Source organism: Ovis aries, chromosome 3 (assembly GCF_016772045.2).
Source record: "Ovis aries strain OAR_USU_Benz2616 breed Rambouillet chromosome 3, ARS-UI_Ramb_v3.0, whole genome shotgun sequence".
Lineage (NCBI taxonomy): Eukaryota > Metazoa > Chordata > Mammalia > Artiodactyla > Bovidae > Ovis > Ovis aries.
In genome coordinates this window covers 205,253,265-205,274,008 of record NC_056056.1, presented here as the reverse complement: position 1 = coordinate 205,274,008, position 20,744 = coordinate 205,253,265, and the positions used below count along the sequence as shown (strand labels likewise).

The 20,744-nt window shown below is 38.6% G+C and overlaps 1 protein-coding gene across 7 annotated transcripts in view; it reads left to right on the top strand.

The window, feature by feature from the left end:
* The first annotated feature begins 2,702 nt into the window (after positions 1–2,702).
* Positions 2,703–20,744, top strand: part of LOC105613002 (killer cell lectin-like receptor subfamily E member 1) — a 28,874-nt gene continuing 10,832 nt past the window's right edge. For 5 of the 7 annotated variants that reach the window (XR_006059437.2, XR_009599998.1, XR_006059432.2 and 2 more), the window contains exons 1-6: positions 2,703–2,785; positions 3,945–4,149; positions 5,878–5,976; positions 6,210–6,248; positions 7,047–7,216; positions 10,593–10,693. Coding sequence is in view for 1 of the 7 variants with exons in the window: in XM_012175400.4 (XP_012030790.3) it covers positions 3,963–4,149; positions 5,878–5,976; positions 6,210–6,248; positions 7,047–7,216; positions 10,593–10,693; positions 11,802–11,925 (720 nt within the window). In the remaining 6 variants the exon portion in view is untranslated. Of the gene's footprint in view, positions 2,786–3,944; positions 4,150–5,877; positions 5,977–6,209; positions 6,249–7,046; positions 7,217–10,592; positions 10,694–11,801; positions 19,045–20,744 lie in introns of those variants that run through there. The other 2 variants (XR_009600000.1, XM_012175400.4) reach the window with 2 other exon arrangements.

Sequence of the window (20,744 nt, the reverse complement as noted above, 5' to 3'; positions counted from 1 at the left end):
TCAACTTTAACCTGTGGTTGCTGGTGACCTTCCTTTCATTAGGACTGTGTGACTCTGATCTGAAGAAGGATAACAATGTGAGTTGGAGGTGATGTTTGCGGTCTCTGACCTGTGATTTTTCCAGTTCATCCATCCACTCAGTCAGACTTTCAAAGCTTTTTTAAAAAATTGCAGTTATTTTAATTTTTTTGTTAGAGGATAATTGCTTCACAATGCTGTGTTAGTTTCTGCTGTACAATAAAGTGAATCAGCTATCAGTTCATTTCAGTTCACTTGCTCTGTCGTGTCAGACTATTTGCAAGCCCATGGACTGCAGCACTCCAGGCTTCTCTGTCCATCACCAACTCCCAGAGCTTTCTCAAACTCATGTCCATCGAGTCAGTGATGCCATCCAACCAGCTCATCCTCTGTGGTCCCCTTCTCCTCCTGCCTTCGATCTTTCCCAGCATCAGGGTCTTTTCCAGTGAGTCAGTGCTTCACATCAGGTGGCCAAACTATTGGAGTTTCAGCTTCAGCATCCAGTCCTTCAGTGAATATTTAAAACTGATTTCCTTTAGGATGGACTGGTTGGATCTCCTTGCAGTCCAAGGGACTCTCAAGTGTCTTCTCCAGCACCACAGTTCAGAAGCATCAATTCTTCGGCTCTATGCACATACCTATGCGCTCCTTCTTGGATTTCCTTTCCACTGCACCCCTACACCCCAGTTTTCTTGGGCAGTCACTTCAGTTCAGTTCAGTTCAGTCGCTCAGTCGTGTCCGACTCTTTGCGACCCCATGAATCGCAGCACGCCAGGCCTCCCTGTCCATCACCAACTCCCAGAGTCCACTCAGACTCATGTCCATCGAGTCAGTGATGCCATCCAGCCATCTCATCCTCTGTCGTCCCCTTCTCCTCCTGCCCCCAATCCCTCCCAGCATCAGAGTCTTTTCCAATGAGTCAGCTCTCTGCATGAGGTGGCCAAAGTACTGGAGTTTCAGCTTTAGCATCGTTAATTATTACTAAATTGCTCTAGAAGCTCAGGAATTCTGCAAGTCTTGACTGGGAAGCCTGACGTTCACCAAAGTTTTTCCTGTTGCCTTATGCTGGTTTTTGTTGTGGCTAGTTACTCAACTGATTTATTAATCATTTAATAAGAAAAACCCCAAAGAGCTAAAGATATTTCTTCAGTATCCGGAGATTAGATACTGAATCCTGGGCCAATGGCCGAGCATGGGGAAAAGACTGATAACAGGGCTTCCCTGATGGTCCATTGGTTAAGAATCCGTCTGACAATTCAGGGGACATGGGTTCGATCCCTGGTCTGGGATGATCCCACACGCATGGGAGCAACTAAGCCCATGGGCCCCAACTACTAAGCCTGCGCCCTAGAGCCCACAAGCCACAGCTAGTGAAGACCGGTTACCCGAGAGCCTGTGCTCAGCAACGAGAAGCCACTGCAATAAGAGGCCTGAGCACCACAACAAGAGTAGCCCCCCCCCCCCACCACAACTAGAGAAAGCCTGTGTGCAGCAACAAAGATCCACTGCAGCCAAAAATAAATAAGTAAATAAAATTTTAAAAAAGGAACTAATAGCCTGAAAAAGGCTTGTCTCACTTCAGAGAGGTAAGCATACAGAAAGTATTTTTTTACGTTATTTACCCTAGTCATTTTGTAGCTCTCTGGTTAAATTTAGCTTTGTAAACAGGCATGCACGTATTACATGCACATTGATTATTTAATCATTAATGGCTGTATATAGCACTTGACTGCATACTATCTACCCATCTTCATTGAACCAAAACATAAATTTGGGGGTCTATTGTCGATTTTGTCATAAGCAGAGTAGTTTGAGGAATTTTGGCATGCTTCCATGACGTGCCTTATTTCCTAGTGTCTTTCTTTCCCTGTGTTCTGTCCATTAAGGGGCACGGAGGTGGTGGTGGTTTAGTCCCTAGGTCGTGGTCTGACTCTATGTGAGCCCATGGACAGTAGCCTGCCAGGCTCCTCTGTCCATGGGATTCTTCAGGCAAGAATCCTAGAGCATATATTGACTTAAAAAATAGCTCACTCTCCCTTTGTTTATTTTAGGATTTTGTGATACTTTCTGATATAATAAACTTCATTTTATTATCATATTGTCATTGAGAGAGCCAATACTGTGATTTCCTTGAGATTTATTTAAAGGTAATTTCCCCCCTAACTTGCACATTGTTCCTACCTTTTTAAAGTTCTCTCTATGTGCGAATGTGTGAAGAGAAATCTCTGACGGGAAAGATGTCAGTGCAAAGTCGTCTAAGTAGCCTGAATGAAGAAATTGCAAGGAATTTCTTTATCCACTCTAGATGAATTTTATGTCTACTATGTTCTCATAAACATAAAATTACCTACAGGTAAAATGATCAAAATATATGGTCTCTCTCAGGCCTTTAGTCCAGTGGAATGACTGATACACAAACATCAATTATAATGCAGTGTAGTAAATAATATAGAAGGGCGAAGTTTTCTTTTCAGTTCAGAAACATTATTATTTAGTATGGCTGAGAATAAAATGCATGTAATATTTTCTTGTAACTTTGGCCTAAGTTACAAGAGATAAGATTATATCAGCAATATTGTGGCTGCTAAGGACAGATGCAGAAAAAAAAAAAAAAAAAAAGAATAAGGCTTCCTGTTGGTTAATTCTGAAACCTTGCATAACAAGTAGTTTTTCTGCTGAGGCCCAGTTTCTGATTCTGTGCCAGGTCCTGCTTCCTCAGACTTACACAAACTAATTTGTAGCACAAGGAATTCCCTCCTCATTTCAGGTATGTTTTACTGCTTCTGGCTCTTTTGTAATCCATCCCCCTCTCATTCCTGAAAGATGTGACCACTAGACAGTTCTTCTTTGTGCAGTTTCTAGTTTTAAACATTTTAAATAAATTTAAACATCAAGTATAATATTTTTTCTGCTTCAACATATTGCATTTTGCTTTGTTTGACTATGTTCAAGTCTTTGATGTATGTCCAGTAATCTTTTTTAAATAAAGTTTCTCGGAGAAGTTTAAACTGAAGGGATTTAGAACCCTGACAAATAAGGGACTTCATCCTGTTTAGTGTTTTGCCAGCGATGAATCTGATAGCCCGTGTTTATAACAAAATTCTTCACACTTTTGAAGTTTAGCTATTTGGATGCTTAACCTATTTTGCTTATTTTTTAACAATAAAGAGAATTTATATAAAACATAGAAACAAGCTCTTAAGTCCACTTATGAGGTGTCTTATTTCAGTTACAAAATAATACAAAAGATATTGTTCATAAGTCCTGTTGTTAATCATAGAGTCACTTAGGAAAAGTGAAATGGTTAACTTTGTGTTCTAATCGTAAATTGTGCAATGCCTCCGAGAATCACAGCTAATAAATATATTTCAATTTCTAATAATAGCAGAATACCAGCTCTGTCTTTTACTATTCAATTTCATGAGGCAAACTGCAACTATGTCAGAAATAGGCTTGGGATTTTGGGGTGACTTCATTGCAGACCTAGAATTTTTAAATTTTAAATTCTGTACTAAAAGCAATGATTACTTTCTATATAAGAATTGGTTAAGAATAAAGAGAGCTTAACTTTTGTAGGGTTCTGTTTCCTTTACTTTTGTTTTCTTGGTGACATTTTTTCCCTGTACTCAGGGCTTCAAACTGTTGAGAACATACTTCCGGGAAGTGTAATAAATGTATCTATTTATCAACTCAGATTTTATTTCATTTTATTTTGGCCATGTCACGTGGCTTGCAGGATCTTAGTTCCCTGACCAAGGATTGAACCTATGACCCCAGCAGTACAAGTAAAGAGTACTAACCACTGGACTGTTGGGGAATTCTCCACAACTCAAATTTTATATTATTGTTTCACTTTTCTATATTATAATATGCCTTCCCAAATTATAGAAGGATATACTGATATTTGAGCACTTTATCCCTTACAGTTTTTTTCCTATATAAAGATGGATGAAGAACCCATAATTTATAGTATTACTGCTCTAAACCAGGATTTTCAGCAGAGGCACACACCAAAAAATGTTAAGGATAAACTGAATCCAAATGAATTGCCATTAACCAAGAAGAAGCTGAAACACCAGAAACCTTGTAAAAAACAGCACAAAAATATAGCAGAAGATGTCAATGATGAAGGTAAGCTACATTAAAACAGAGTATTCAGTAAACATGTAGAGAATGCCTAAGGTTGTATACTGACATGCTATGCACTGGGGGATAGAAAAATACAATAGTTTCTAAATTTAGTTAGAAAATGAAAATGTATAACCAAAAATGTAAATGTTAATTTAGTGCAGATAATGCTAAAGGCCAAATGTTAAATACTGTAAATAATTTAAAAGATACCTTGTATAGTTTAGAAATCTCACTGCTAAAGTGGGAATTTATTTAGACTCTAGAGGAAGAATATGATTTGAATAGAAATGCACTGGAAAGTAATTCCCTTGAGACAACAATGGTAAATGAAGGACAATGACTAGCTGTAGCTGTTTGAGAGGATTGAGTTAGATACCTTGATTGGAAGCCAGAAGTTGTATAGTGTGAGAAATAAATATTTTCAACTGATTGATCTCTGGGCTAGAGTGTAGTATACTTTGTGCCAAAATCTTTGATGTAACTATTTACATAAGCAGAACATAAATGTATTTCTTTTAAATTTGGAGCACAAAATAGATTGGGTAAATCACTGTCAAGTGCCACTGAGAATCCAGGTGAAGTTTGGGACCCTGATGTGAATCAGTAGCAAGCTGTCTGACTTCCTTCATCAGATATCTGTAACCGTACACAAGGTGTATAAAATGGAGAATGAGCAGTTGGCATCAGTGCAATCACTCAGGTGACCCATCACTATATCTAAGTTGGGTGATTAAGGCATGGTGGTGATAACGAATGAAGAGACTGTAAGAGATGCGTGACAATAATATTGGGGAAGAAATTCAGTGGGAGGAAGGAAGTTGATATGAAAGATAAAGGTGATACTCAAAAATTATTTTTTTACATATTAAATGTCCCCGAGTTGAATGACAAAAATAAGCCTGCATTTTATTGCTTCTGATCTTCCAACTGGTGAAGTATAGGTCCATCAGGGATGCTGGCAGCTGTTTATTTTTTTTTCTTAAAGATTTTTTTTTTTCTGATGTGGACCATTTTTAAAGTATTTATTGGATTTCTTACACTATTATTTCTGTTTTATGTTTTGGCTTTTTGGACGTGAGGTATTTGGGATCTTAACTCCCCAACCAGGGCTCAAACCCACAGCCCCTGTATTAGGAGGCAAAGTCTTAACCACTGAATCATCAGAGAAGCCCCTAGCTTCTTCTTTCCATAACACCATCACTGGTTCTATACTTGCATGAAACACTACGAACCTTAATATGTGAGAGAAGAGTAAACAGACGCCATTTGTTGACTTCCTAATCTAAATTGTAGCCTCTTTTAACTTTTCATGTGGAAACCTGCTCAGTGCCTAAATGAATCGATTGGCATTCTGCAGTTTTCTTGCTCAACTTATCTTTCTTTTCTTTTTTGTAGTGGGTGGGTGGGGGTGGGAGTTGGGGGGGGGGCAGGGAGAAGAATGATGGTAAGCTTTGGAGGCAGCATTAGTGAATTAGGGACTCTGTTTGGCTGTGAATTTATTGTGTTATCTTAGACAAAAAGCCTATGGAAAAAATGAGATTTTTTTTTAAACATCTATTTCAGTATTATCTAAAACTGTTTGAAAATATTTTTCAGGCCTATTGTGAGAATCAAGAATTGACATGTATTTGATGTGTTCTTACTGTAAGCTACTCTTGAAGCATTGTGCTTGTTCATCCAGTCATCTTGCTTCATCTAATTTTGATTCTGTGTTTTCAATCCTCTCAGGAAATGTCTTGCCTCTTCCATGGAGGCTCATTTCTAGCATGCTGGGTGTCTTGTGCCTTCTCCTAATGGCCATTGTGGTAGCTGTTGTTGCTGCAAACTGTAAGTAAATACAGAAACATCCAAATTGTCTTCCCCTCAGGAGCACTGTTTAATTTCATAGAATATGATAAGCCAAAACAGACTGAGAATAATTTTAGCTTACCCAAATTCTTCCTTTTTTATTTTCTTGAAAATTGCTGATTTATTTTTATGAAATATAGTCTTTGAGTGTCTCATTTTTGGTGTTTCAACTTAAAATAAGATCTACTCATGATATTTGACTGTTTTTGCAGCTTCTTCCAAAAAACCATCTCTCAAAATCCAGCAGAAAGGTAGGTTTTACACACTGATTACTTAAACGTATTTAAAAGTATTATTGTGCTGGTCAGAGACCCAGGTTCTATCCCTGGGTCGGGAAGATCCCCCAGAGAAATGAATGGCTACCAACTCCAGAATTCTTGCCATGAAGAATTCCATGGACAGAGGAGTCTGGCATGGGGTCACAAACAGTTGGACATGACTAAACAACTAACACTTATCACTATCTATCCACACACATGGAGATTTCTCTGGGCAAGTTACTCTAGAATGTGTAATAGAAAATATAAGACATAATTCCAGCCATCAAATAACTTACAGTCTTGTGAAACTGATGTTTGTGTATAATTAACTGAAATATAAGAAGACCGGGGTAAGGTTTTCTGGGGGTTTTCTGGGGTGTTTTAAAAAATTGTTGTAAGACTTCATATGTTTGTAGGGGAATAGAAATACCTGTAATGAGAACAAATTTTGGGGAAGTAGAGTTTATATTACAGGGGCAAAATAGTAACACACATTAATCTAATGGAGATGTAATGTGAAGACATTCTAACCCTGAAATGCTGTAATATCAAAGTATGGAGATAAGAACATGAATAAATTCTAGGTCACCCGTGTCATATAAAATATGAAGGCTCCAACATGTCTCAGAAGTGAGAGAAAAAGGAAAGTTTTCATTCTAATTCATAATTTTATTATGAGTAATTTTTGTGTTTATCAAATGTTACTCTCATGACAAAGGTGTACTTCTGTTTACAAGGTGTATTTAACACAATAAAGTCAGGCTATGTGATTTTTTTTCCCCAATGCAGTCATAGAGAACCTGTGTCTTGGACCTCAGTGTCATTCTTGTCCAGAGAATTGGGTTTGGTTCAGATGCAGATGTTACTACTTTTCCAAGGAAAAGTTAACTTGGAGAGAGAGTCAAAGTGCCTGTTCATCTCTAAATTCCAGTCTCATCAAGATAAACAAGGAGGAAATGGTAAGTTGTAAAACAGAGCATCATAATGGTATGTGAAACATGTGAAGTCGATTGAGTGGATTAAGCTGAGAGTTATTTACATTTACATGACCTCAGTTCAGTTCAGTTCAGTCGCTCAGTCGTGTCCGACTCTTTGCGACCCCATGAACTGCAGCACGCCAGGCCTCCCTGTCCATCACCAACTCCCAGAGTTCACTCAGACTCATGTCCATCGAGTCAGTGATGCCATCCAGCCATCTCACTCTCTGTCGCCCCCTTCTCCTCCTGCCCCCAATCCCTCCCAGCATCAGAGTCTTTTCCAATGAGTCAACTCTTTACATCAGGTGGCCAAAGTACTGGAGTTTCAGAACTAGACAAATGGCTGAAGGGTATGACTAGTTTATCTTTTGTTTACATTTTCATATGCAAAATGTGCCACTGGATCAGGCTCTTATGTAAAGGGGGGAGATGTTTTGAAATAATAAGTAGAAAGACCTTCAGGTACAGACAGAAGCTGTTAGAGTCCCCTTATACAAGGCACCTAGAATAGTCAAACTCACAGTCAGAAAGTACATTGGTAGATGCTAGCGGCAGGGGAGTACATCGCCGGGGAGGGGTGATGGGGAGTTAGTGTGTAGTGGCGACAGAGTTTTGGTTTCGGTTCAGTTCAGTTCAGTCGCTGAGTCGTGTCTGACTCTTTGCGACCCCATGAATTGCAGCACGCCAGGCCTCCCTGTCCATCACCATCTCCTGGAGTTCACTCAAACTCATGTCCATCGAGTCGGTGATGCCATCTAGCCATCTCATCCTCTGTTGTCCCCTTCTCCTCCTGCCCCCAATCCACACAGCATCAGAGTCTTTTCCAATGAGTCAACTTTTCACTTGAGGTGGCCAAAGTATTGGAGTTTCAGCTTTAGCATCAGTCCTTCCAAAGAACACCCAGGACTGATCTCCTTTAGAATGGACTGATTGCATCTCCTTGCAGTCCAAGGGACTCTCAAGAGTCTTCTTCAACACCACAGTTCAAAAGCATCAATTCTTCGGCGCTCAGCTTTCTTCACAGTCCAACTCTCATATCCATACATGACCACTGGAAAAACCATAGCCTTGACTAGACGGATCTTTGTTGACAAAGTAATGTCTCTGCTTTTGAATATGCTGTCTAGGTTGGTCACAACTTTCCTTCCAAGGAGTAAGCGTCTTTTAACTTCATGGCTGCAATTACCATCTGAAGTGATTTTGGAGCCCTCAAAAATAAAGTCTGACACTGTTTCCACTGTTTCCCCATCTATTTCCCATGAAGTGATGGGACCAGATGCCATGATCTTCGTTTTCTGAATGTTAAGCTTTAAGCCAACTTTTTCACTCTCCTCTTTCACTTTCATCAAGAGGCTTTTTAGTTCCTCTTCACTTTCTGCCATAAGGGTGATGTCATCTGCATATCTGAGGTTATTGAGATTTCTTCCAGCAATCTTGATTCCAGCTTCTGCTCCTTGCAGCCCAGCGTTTCTCATGATGTACTCTATATAGAAGTTAAATAAGCAGGGTGACAATATACAGCCTTGACGTACTCCTTTCCCTATTTGGAACCAGTCTGTTGTTCCATGTCTAGTTCTAACTGTTGCTTCCTGACCTGCATATAGGTTTCTCAAGAGGCAGGTCAGGTGGTCTGTAGTCCCATCTCTTTCAGAATTTTCCACAGTTTATTGTGATCCACACAGTCAAAGGCTTTGGCATAGTCAATAAAGCAGAAATCGATGTTTTTCTGGAGCTCTCTTGCTTTTTCCATGATCCAGCACATGTTGGCAATTTGATCTCTGGTTCCTCTGCCTTTTGTAAAACCAGCTTGAACATCTGAAAGTTCACATTTCATGTATTGCTGAAGCCTGGCTTGGAGAATTTTGAGCATTACTTTACTAGCGTGTGAGATGAGTGCAATTGTGCGGTAGTTTGAGCATTCTTTGGCATTGCCTTTCTTTGGGATTGGAATGAAAACTGACCTTTTCCAGTCCTTGGCCACTGCTGAGTTTTCCAAATTTGCTGGCATATTGCGTGCAGCACTGTCACAGCATCATCTTTCAGAATTTGAAACAGCTCAACTGGAATTCCATCACCTCTACTAGCTTTGTTCCTAGTGATATTTTCTAAGGCCCACTTGACTTCACATTCCACGATGTCTGGCTCTAGGTAAATGTTCACACCATCGTGATTATCTTGGTTGTAAAGATCTTTTTTGTACAGTTCTTCCGTGTATTCTTGCCACCTCTTCTTAATATCTTCTGCTTCTGTTAGGTCCATAGCATTTCCGTTAGGTCCATACCATTTCTGTCCTTTATTGAGCCCATCTTGCATGAAATGTTCCCTTGGTATCTCTAATTTTCTTGAAGATATCTCTGGTCTTTCCCATTCTGTTGTTTTCCTCTATTTCTTTGCATTGATCACTTTGGTTTAGGAAGGTGAAAAAGTCTGGAGACAGATGAAGGTTGAGAGTTTCATAACAATGTGAATGTACTTAGTGCCATCATGAACTGTACAGTTAAATATAGTTCAAATCGTATATTTTATATTATGCGAACATGGCAGTCGCTCAGTCGTGTCCTACTCTTTGTGACCCCTTGGACTATAACCCAGCAGGCTTCTCTGTCCGTGGGATTCTCCAGGCAAGAATACTGGAATGGGTTGCCATGCCCTTCTCCAGGGGAGCTTCCTAGCCCAGGTGAATTCTACACCCCTCAAAAAAAGACAGTTGGAAAATATGCATATTGAATGAATTTTGAAGGAGACACTTATTACAAGAACTATCCCAATCAGAGAAAAAAGAACCTGGTATATAGCCCAACAACCAGATAGTATAGCCTTTGTGGTCCAAAAGTTAATGGCATTGTGTGAGCAGTGCCTCACAATCTAGAACAGGATACAAGGAGATAGAAGAGCTTTCCCTCACTCTGCCAATGGACATCAGCATCGAGTTAAAGCATCCACTGTAAGAATTCTTCTGATAGAGGATGTTCTCTCCATTCTGCACCTGAAGAGACAGGAGTTAGACAGGAGTTAGGGGTAAAAGTAATCTTTATGACGTCTATAAAGTTGTTGCTTATAGCCCTTGCTGCCATTAAAAACCTTACTCCCTTATTCACCAAAGCCACACTATCTTTTTACTCATATTTATTTATTTTCCGTGTCTCCCATGAGAATTGGGAATTTGTGTTGTTTCTTGCTGTATCATTAGCTAAATCTCAAAATGGTTTTGGAATATAGCATGTGATAATGAGTTTGTGGATGGGATGAATTGAATAAAGATAAACACAGTGTTGAATTTTTTTAAAAGGACTCTCATGCAGTTGATGAAAAGATAATAACGAGAACCTTGTATTTGCATGTATTTGTTTATCACTAGCATTTCTTCTCCTTAAAATCTTTCTTTTGGATTGGAGTCTACTATAATGAAACTGGCAGGCACTGGCTGTGGGAAAATGATTCACTTCTGCCTTCTGATATGTAAGTATCTGTCTGACACAATGCAGTCTTCTTTGCCCTTGGTTTAATTGCTGCATTTGCCCAAAATAGTAGAAATAAATGGTGCCCGAGACACAATTTCAAGTACATTTAGGGAAGTGGGAAAAGAGACAGTAACTTAAATCCAATCCCATGTTCAGAATTATAGCCTCCAGAAGCAGATAACATAACTCAGTTCCTTAATAAGTCCTCTCCTGAGAATTTTTCTTACACATCATCTCAGTTTGCTAGGGCTCTCATAACAAAGCACTGCAGATGAAGTAGCTTAAACAGCAGAAATTTATTTTCTTGAATGCAGAGGATAGAAGTCCAAGGCCAAGGTCCTGGCAGTTTGGTTTCTTCTGAGGCCTCTCTCCTTGACTGTCTACTCCGTGGGTCTACAGGTGGTCTTCCCCCATTCCTGTTTATGTGCAAATTTCCTCTTGTAAGGACAGCAGCAATATTGGATTAGGGCCCACCCTAATGACCTCTTTTAACAGAATTAATTCTTGAAAGACCTTATCTACACTCATATTCTAGGGTGTTGGAGGGTAGGATCCCAATGTATACATTTTAATGGGACACAATTCAGCTCATAACACAAACCATGGATTAAAATCTTACTTCCTCATTAACCATAGTGCTCGATAAGACCCAACTTCCAGGTCATTAATATAGCTTTAAAATCTCCCTGCATTTTTATATTCTACCCACCATCTGCCTAAACACTGTGGACACTAAAAATGTTTATTTTCTTCACCAGAAAAATGTGATGATACCTGTTATTCATAGGCCTTTCAGTCTTTTGTTTTTAAGTTGTCTCTACTTCTATAAGCAATGATAATCAGCCTGCTCTCCATCCTCTCAGAGGCTTATATCCTTACTTAAGTTTTTATGAAATATTTAAGGTTCTGTAATCTATCAATAACTTTTAGATTTGTAAAAATCTTAGTTATCTGTGCTACTGATAGAAATTCAATTTGATTCAATTATATTATATGTACATTACGTTTTAAGTGTTTATATATGAAAAGAAAGTTTTATATATCTCCTCTCTCATATTTACTTGTTATAGAATTTCACGAAGACTATGCCATTTCTTCTGTTTTAGGTTTTCTCTTCCTACACCTATATTAAGACAAAACTGTCTATCTTACAAATCAGGAGAAGTTTATCTAAGTGAAAGCTGTGGAACTAAACAGACTTACATTTGTAAGAATCACCTTATTTTTTGATACATATATGTGGAATCTAGAAAAATGATCCAGATGAACCTACTTGCAAAACCTGTTATCAAACCTAGAGACACAGATGTAGAGAACAAATCTGTGGACCCCAAGATGGGTGGAAAGGGGGAGTGGGATGGATCGGGAGATTGGGATTGACCTCTATACACTGCCATATACAAAACAGATAACTAGTGAGAACCTACTGTCTAGCACAGGGAACTCTACTCAGTGCTCTATGGTGACCTGTAGTTGCAAAGCAATTATACTCCAATAAGAAATAAAAAATAGAATCACCCTATTTATTCTGTAAATTCACAGAAAAGATGAGCATTACTCTTATCTAATTCTACACCTTGATAGAATCATCAGTGATCACTTTCTTGGTCTATAGAGAAAATATGTAAATAGACACCTCTAGTAAAAACGGGATATTCTCAAAATATACTGCAATACTATTTTATAAATGTACTATAATTTTGTTGAGTGGATATACTTTGATTTAGATGACTTTTCATGGAATAACACCATGATAATACTTAGAATATATATGCCAATGAACTTTAGGAGACATTGCCTTAAGTATTTTCTGAATTATGCCATGAAATAAAGTTAATGAGACAAGGTTAGATTGTGTTGGACATTAAACAGTTGTTTTATGTAAATTTACACGATTGTCACTGATATATGTATTGCTTTTTTTGTCTATAAAATTGTCAAAATATATTGTTAAGTGATAGAACACAGAACCAGATGTAGAGATTAGTGTAACTGCCCAAGAAATAGAATTGTTCCATAATTTTTTCAAAATTAGTTTTCAGCTTGATTACTGCCCCAAAGTCCAATTTATTTTGTAACATGGTGACTCTGAGATAGCTAATTAGACCCACAGGTGTGGTTTAAAAGGACTTTGCTTTAAAGTCTCAATTGTGAAATGTTCATTCCTTTAAGTTGTTCTGTTGCATAGTATTTTTAAAAAATCAAAAATAAATGATCAGTATTTATTTCCTTTTAATTGTATCAAAGCCTTTAGAATTATTAAAACAATAGTGATGACAAGCTGTGGTTTATCTTCTCTTAGTCTTAAAACCTTCTATACCTTTAACACATACAGACACAATAAGCTCCTTTTATGTTTATTTAATAAGATTTGGTCTAAAATTATATGCAAAGAGCAAAAGCTATGCTTTACCAAAGTTCTTATTTCACTAGAGCAGAAGCAGCATTATAATGACAGAATTAGATATAATCGTCCCCTGATATTTACAGGAGATTGCTTCCAGGACCCTTGGTGGGTGCCAAACTGTGTAGACGTGTCCAGGTCCTTATATAAAATATTTGCATATATTTTACAATATTTGTATAGCTGCTAAGTCACTTCAGTTGTGTCCACCTCTGTGCGACCCCATAGACGGCAGCCCACTAGGCTCCTCTGTCCCTGGGATTCTCCAGGCAAGAATACTGGAATGGGTTGCCATTTCCTTCTCCAATGCATGAAAGTGAAAAGTGAAAGCGAAGTCACTCAGTTGTGCCTGACTCTTAGCGACCCCATGGAATGCAGCCTACCAAGCTTCTCTCTCCATGGAATTTTCCAGGCAAGAGTACCGGAGTGGGTTGCCATTGCCTTCTCCATATAAATGTATGGCTTATGTACAAAAAATAACCTTGGTGTATTATTTACATATAACAGATGTACATATAAGTCATCTCTAGGTTATTTATACCTAATACAATGTAAATGCTATGTAAGTTATTGTCAATACAATGTAAGTACTATGTAGATAGTTGCCTGGGTGTGGCAAATTCAAGATTTGCTTTTCAGAAATTTCTAGCTTTTTAAAAATATTTTTGATTTATGATTAGTTGGATTGAAAGATGCAAAACCCATGGGTGCAGAGGTCCAACTGTGCTGTATTTGTTCTTAATCCAAGCATTTCCATTGATGAAAATAACCAATAAACAATCTCTAATAAGAGCAGAAAGGAGCTTTATTTGAGTCAAACTGAGGACTATAGTCTGGAAGGCGGATTCTCCAATAACTTCTCTGGAGAAGCAGGATTTTCAGCATTGTTTCATATCTTGTTAGAACAAAGGACAAGCAAGTCAGGGATTCCCTCAAAGTGAAAGCGAAGTTGCTCAGTTGTGTCCGACTCCTTGCAACCCCATGGACTGTAGCATACCAGGCTTCTCCGTCCATGGGCTTTTCCAGGCAAGAGTACCAGAGTGGGTTGCCATTTTCTTCTCCAGGGGATCTTCTCGACCCAGGGTCTCCGGCATTGCAGGCAGACCCTATACCCTCTGAGCCACCAGGGAAGCCCAACATTCCTTCAGGGATTCACAAAAAAAGAAAAAAATCAGCATGTATGCAGAGGGTCAGTGTGGCTGTGGCACCCAGGAAGAGAGTCTTATCATCAAAGGAGGATCAGCATTGGCATCCCCAGAAGGGAGCATTTAATCTTTATTTTTAACATGGACATTCTTTAGCTATGATCAGTGTGTCCTTTTCTTTAATAATTAAAGCAGATGTACAGTGTATGTTTGATAGGCCACAAATAGGGTGTTAGTTTCCCTGGTGGGTCAGATGGCAAAGAATCTGCCTGCAATGTGGGAGACCTGGGTTCAATCCCTGGGTCTGGAAGATCTCCTGGACAAGGAAATGGCAACCCATTCTAGTATTCATGCTTGGATAGTTCCATGGACAGAGGAGCCTGGAAGGCTGCAGTTCATGGGGTCACAAAGAGTTAGACATGTCTGAACAACTAACACCTTCACTGTAGTATAAGATTCAGGTTAACTTATGCATAAGCCACAGTGACTTCCGCATACCTCAATAAGTCAAAACTCCTTTTGTCAGTTTCTTCCACTCCTCCATACTTACTTTAGTATGCTTTTATTCTTTAAATATTTCCCTTCCTAGATGGTCATTCTAAGCAAAAAAATTTCCCTTCCTAGATGGTCATTTTAAGCAAAAAATTTCTTTCCTAGGTGGTCATTCTAAGCAAAAAAGCAGATCAGAGCAACTTTTCAGAGTTTATTAGCTTTTTACTCTGGTATGGTTTCATGAGCATTTTTTTTAAAGTTTCCTTTTTGAGTTATGGTTTTCTCTGATATATGGCAAGGAGTGAGACTGTAGGAGCAGGTAGTAGTTCTATGTTTAGTTTTTTAAGGAACCTCCAGACTGCTATCCATAGTACCATTTTACCTTCCCAGCAACAGTATAGAAGGGTTTCCTTTTCTCCACACCCTCTCCAGCACTTATTGTTTGTAAAATTTTTAGTGATGGTTATTCTGATTGGTGTGAAGTAATAGCTCATTGGTGTTTTGATTTGCATTTCTCTAATAATTAGTGCTGAGAAAGGTTGAGGGCAGGCGGAGTGGAGTGGGGGCTACAGAGGATGAGATGGTTGGATGGTATCATCCACTCAATGCACATAAGTTTGAGCAAACTCCAGGAGATAGTGAAGAACAGAGAAGCCTGGCGCACTACAGTCTATGGGTTTGAAAAGAGTTGGACACAATTGAATTGAATAACAGTGATAATTCATCATGTTGAGCATCTTTTCATGTGGTTTTTTTTTGGCAGATCTGTTTAAATCTTTCACCCATTTTTTGATTGGGTTGTTTGTTCTTTTGATATTGAGGTGCATGAGCTGTTTGTACGTTTTGGAGATAAATCCCTTGTGGGTCACTTCATTGCAAATATTTTCTCCCATTCCGTGGGTTGTCTTTCACCTTCTTTATGGCTTTCTTTGCTTTGTAAAAGCTTTTAAGTTAATTAGGTCCCATTTGCTTATTTTTGTTTTTATTTTTATTATTCTAGGAGGTGGATCAAAAATATCTTTCTGTGATTTATGTCAGAGAGTGTTCTGCCTATGTTTTCCACTTGATTCCCTTAAAGGTATATAATTACTTACAACAGTGCAGCCCATGTGCTACAATACATGGTTTTATTACCTACTGTTGAAGGGCAATATCTGAAGCCTTGACATGCCATGTTACAACTCATCTTGTTTAGAAGTCAGTGAATAATATAACTGAATTATTAGTATCAACAGGCAAATATCATACATAATTTATAGGCATTTCCCCCAAATATCCCTGAAGTATATATTAACATTATCCTTTGAAGAAGAACCTGAAAAGCTGTTGAACCACAGAATAAAGTTAAGCACTGCCATTCATATCATTGTGACATTGTGAAAATTTAATAACAGAACTGGTGATAGAATTTTATAGCAAGCATAGATATATTCGTCACCCAGATTGTACCATTAACATTTGAGTATGTTTGCTCCATTACATATCTGTCTCCTATGTTTTTATCTATCTTGATGCACCTTATTTTTTATACATTTCAAAATAATTTCCAGATATCAGCACACTTCCCTCCTGAGTACTATAGCATGTATATCACTCACTAGCGTTCAATATTTGTTTACAATTCTCTTGTTCTTTTGAATTATAATTTGCATACAATAAATGCCCAGATTTTAGTGTTATTATTCAATAAGTTTATCATACAGTCTGCTGCAAATTGTGATCAAGATGCAGAGTATTGGTCTTCACGGGTGGTCCAGGGGTTAAGAATCCTACCAATGTAAGGGACACAGGTTCGATTGCTGGTCAGGGAAGATTCCACATGCCATAGGGCAACTAAGCCCATGTACCACAACTACTGAGCCCACTTGCCCTAGAGCCTGTGCTCCACAACAAGAGAGGCCACCGCAATGAGAAGCCTTGCACCACAACTAGAAAGTAGCCCCTGCTCGCTACTAGAGAAAGTCTGCTCATAGCAACAAAGACTCAGTGCAGCCAAAAATAAACAAATAAATTAAATTATTTCCTAAAAAGATGAAGATTATTACTCTTTCCCAGAAGATTCCCTCAAGTTCATTCCAATAGATCCCTATCCACTCTTTAAATAAATACTTTAATTTATTTATCTTTAAAGTCAACCACTATTCTGATATTTCTCTAGTATATTTTGTATATTCTTTTTCAGGAATTATTTCAAGTTCTGTTTTGTTATGTTTTGTATAAAGCATTTTTTTTCCAGTGTAATGTTTGTGTGATTCATCTACATTATTATATGTGATGTTCAGATTTCACACAAAAATTGATATTAATTTCCACTGATTTTTTTTTCCTAAGGTGGGCAAGGTTTTATATTTGGCATCATAGAGTTCCTTTGGCAGCCTTACTTTGACAGTCCTATTTCCAGAAATGATGACTTCATTTTCACCATCTTCATGGATTTCAGTTGGGTTTTGGTGCAGTGTTATCACAGATTAGCACCAAGTATAGGACCCTGCTTCTGACTGCATAGGCTTCTACTACGTACCAGACTTTTGACTCTTAAAGTTGACTCCATTGTTTCCTAGTAGAGGAGACCACACAGCACTGGGCATTCCTCCCTACCTACTCCTGGTAGATTACTTACATCAGATGCTTGACCCCTTCTTGGAGTTACCCATGATACCTCACTGCTATCAGCACTTTTCTAAGCAATAGTGTTTCTATTTCACTTTACTCAACCAATTCCAGCAACACAACTGTACTCTGTACCAGGCCCTCAGTTTTTGAGATTATTAATATTCTGACAGTTGTGATTGTTTTCATATAAAGCCACTCAAAGTGGCTAATAGTTAAGGTGTTTAATGGATCACCATGACCCATATCATTCTTGGGCATCTAGTTGCTTTTGAATTTTAGTATGGCTTCCTCAAAAATTTATGAAAGAAATGAAAGAAAGACTCTACTTTCCTTCTTAGTAAGGCAATTTGATCACTGAATGAGGCTGTCCCCAGAAAGATACATGCATGTGGGTGTGTGTGTGTATTTTCAACCAAAAATAAAACATACATATAGTAGGGATTTAACATCTATATCTAGTTCTATTACTGGAAAAAAAATGTAGTTAGAACCAACTAGGTCCAAGATGGTGGAAGATTTAACTTTCAGTAGACCTTGAGCCTCTTATATGCTCATTATAATTCATTAGCATAAGCTAAAGGGCATACCCACAGGCACAATGACAATTCTGAAGCTAACCATAAAAGGAAACAAAGTGGGCACGGGACCAATTCCTGGAAATCCCTGCCCTTTCCCCAAAATGTTGGAAAAATTCACCTATTCATTCTGTGTGCTGGTAATTCAGCTGTGCCTGACTCTTTATGACCATTTGGACGGTAGCCCACCAGGTCCCCCTGTCCATGGGATTTTTTCAGGCAAAAAAACTGGAATGGGTTGCTATTTCCTCCTCCAGGGGGTCTTCCTGACCTACCCAGGTTTATTGCTTTGCAGGCAGATTCTTTATCCGCTGAGCTATCAGGGAAGCCCTGAAATTACCTAGTCCATAAAAACTAATCACCACATATTTGGGGACCTCTTGCCATGTGAGATGGCTACTCTCTGTCTGTGGAATGTGTTTCTCTCTAAATAAATCTACTAAGACAGAGAGAGAAAAGAAGTAGTGTGACTGTATCTTGTACTTAACACAATCCCTGAACTGGTGCTATCTTTAACCCTTTTTATTGTCTGTTGATTTTCTTATTCATCTCTTAAGGTTTTGTCTCATGACAAACATGGATTTTAAAATCTTATTGCTTTAAATTCTTAGCTTTCTATAATCTTCCTAAAACTTCCATTTAAATACAGAGGTTTTATATCTGGTTGCTAGGAATGGATTGTTTCCTTCCACATGTTCTGTAACTCATACCTGTCTCATTCACTTATTATTTTAGGAATTATTTTTATCATGGTTGCATAGTCTAGTTTTCTGCTTTAATTAACGTGAATATCTATATATCTGTTCTTATAACTTTCTTGTCCAATTACAATTATTTCCCTAAAGGGGAATAATTCAAGTTTTCAAAAAATTTTTATTTTTATAGAAGTGGAAAGTATGCCAGGTATTTGGGAGCTTTTCCTGATAATGCATTTTCTTTCCCAGTAGTTTCTTCTAAAAAATATGCTACCCAATACATTCAGTTGAAACGAAATCTCTCGGGAATAAATATATAATTTAGAATATGATTGTAACATTTATATCATCATATTATGACTTGTATTAATGATTTCTCCATCCTCATGTAATCCTAACTTTCATTAAAGACTTTTCCAGCCTCATATTATTTCGCATTTTTTTTCTGTCTCTTTTTCCTCCTTCCTTCCTCTTCCAAATAAAAGAGCAGTCATGATTTTGAAGCTAATTCTGTTACTTGTGATAATGTATGCCCAACTGATAATGCTAATGTCCATGTACCCACACATCTAAGCTTGCAAATTAAGAGTCCTGAGATAGGAAGATTATTCTTGATTATCCAGGCGTGTCCTAAATGTAATCACAAGTGTCCTTTCAGGATGGAAGTAGAGTGTGCCTTGACAGGCGATCAGTGATGGGGGGGAAAGTGATGCTGCAGAAACAGAGACTGGAGTGATGTGGCCACGATTCAAGACATGCTGGCAGCCACGAAAGCTGGGTGAGACAAGGATGAGGCTTGAAGCTTGCAGGTGAAACCAGTCCTGAGGAAATCTTAATATTGGCCCTCATTTAGATTTCTAGCCTCCAAAACTACAAGAGAATAAATTTCTGTTGTTTTCATTTACTTACTAAGATTGTAGTGATTCGTTGCTATAGTAATAGCAAACAAATATAGATACTATATAAGAATGTGCTCAGTCGCTCAGTCGTGTTGGACTCTTTGTGATCCCATGGACTGTAGCTTGTCAGGCTCCTCTGTCCCTGGGATTTTCCAGGCAAGAATACTGGAGTGGGTTGCCATCCCCTTCTCCAACTATATAAGAATACTGTCTCGTCAAATATAGAGCTCAACCAGACTTCCCTGAGGGTCTTGCAGGCAGCTGGGTTCAACTTCTGGTCAGGGAGCAAAGGTCCTACATGCATGGCGTTCCTGAGTCTGCACACTCTGGAGCATGTGTGTCACAACTAGAGAGCTGGTGCACCGCGATCAAAGACCCTGCATGATACAACAAAGATGACTTGTGCTGCAAATAAAACCTGATACAGCCAAATAAATACATAAATACATATATTTAAAATACAGAGCTCAAACAGAAAGTGTGGGACACAGGATATCTGATTTGAGGGGATGATCATGATTGGAAAATAAATCGGTGCAAGTTCACTGCCCAGGTGAGGACAACTATAGGTACAGGGCTCCATGAGGATTTTCCAGGAATAAAACCTGCACAAAGTATAAATGAAATGAAGGAACAAGCCTCCAAAACATTTTTGGTAGGAGCCATGAAAACAGCGCAAAGGCTTTCAGATGCAAGATGGCATGCTTTGTTTGAGTAACAGCAAGAAGGCGTTGTGACTAGAGCTGAGTGAATGAAGAGAAGAGGGATAGGAAATGAAACTACAGGACTAGTCAGGCAAGCAAGGATGTGTTGATTAGTTTGGATCTTATTTGAAGAAGGGAGCAGCACTGGTAAGGGTCCAGTCAGGTACACTAAGCCCAGGCCAGATCATTAAATGGAGGGAATTTAATATAGGAAAATATTTCCAAAACAGTTATAGATCTGAAAAGACAAACAGGGAGAAAGAAGACAGCCCAGAGATGAGCAAAACAGAAAGTGGGGACCATTCCCAGGGCTGGAGGAGATGAGGGAGCAGGTGGGCCTCCAAAGCCACTTAGTGGGAACCAGGACCACAGTTCCAGTTGGTGGGATGGTGTCTGGTGGAGGCTGGGAAGCAGAGGCAGTTGCTGTTTGGCAGGAGTTAAACCCATTTGGTGTAACCATAGTGGGAGATGTAGCCATGGTGGAAGATGTAGCCTGAAGCAGAGAGAGAGATGCAAGAATAC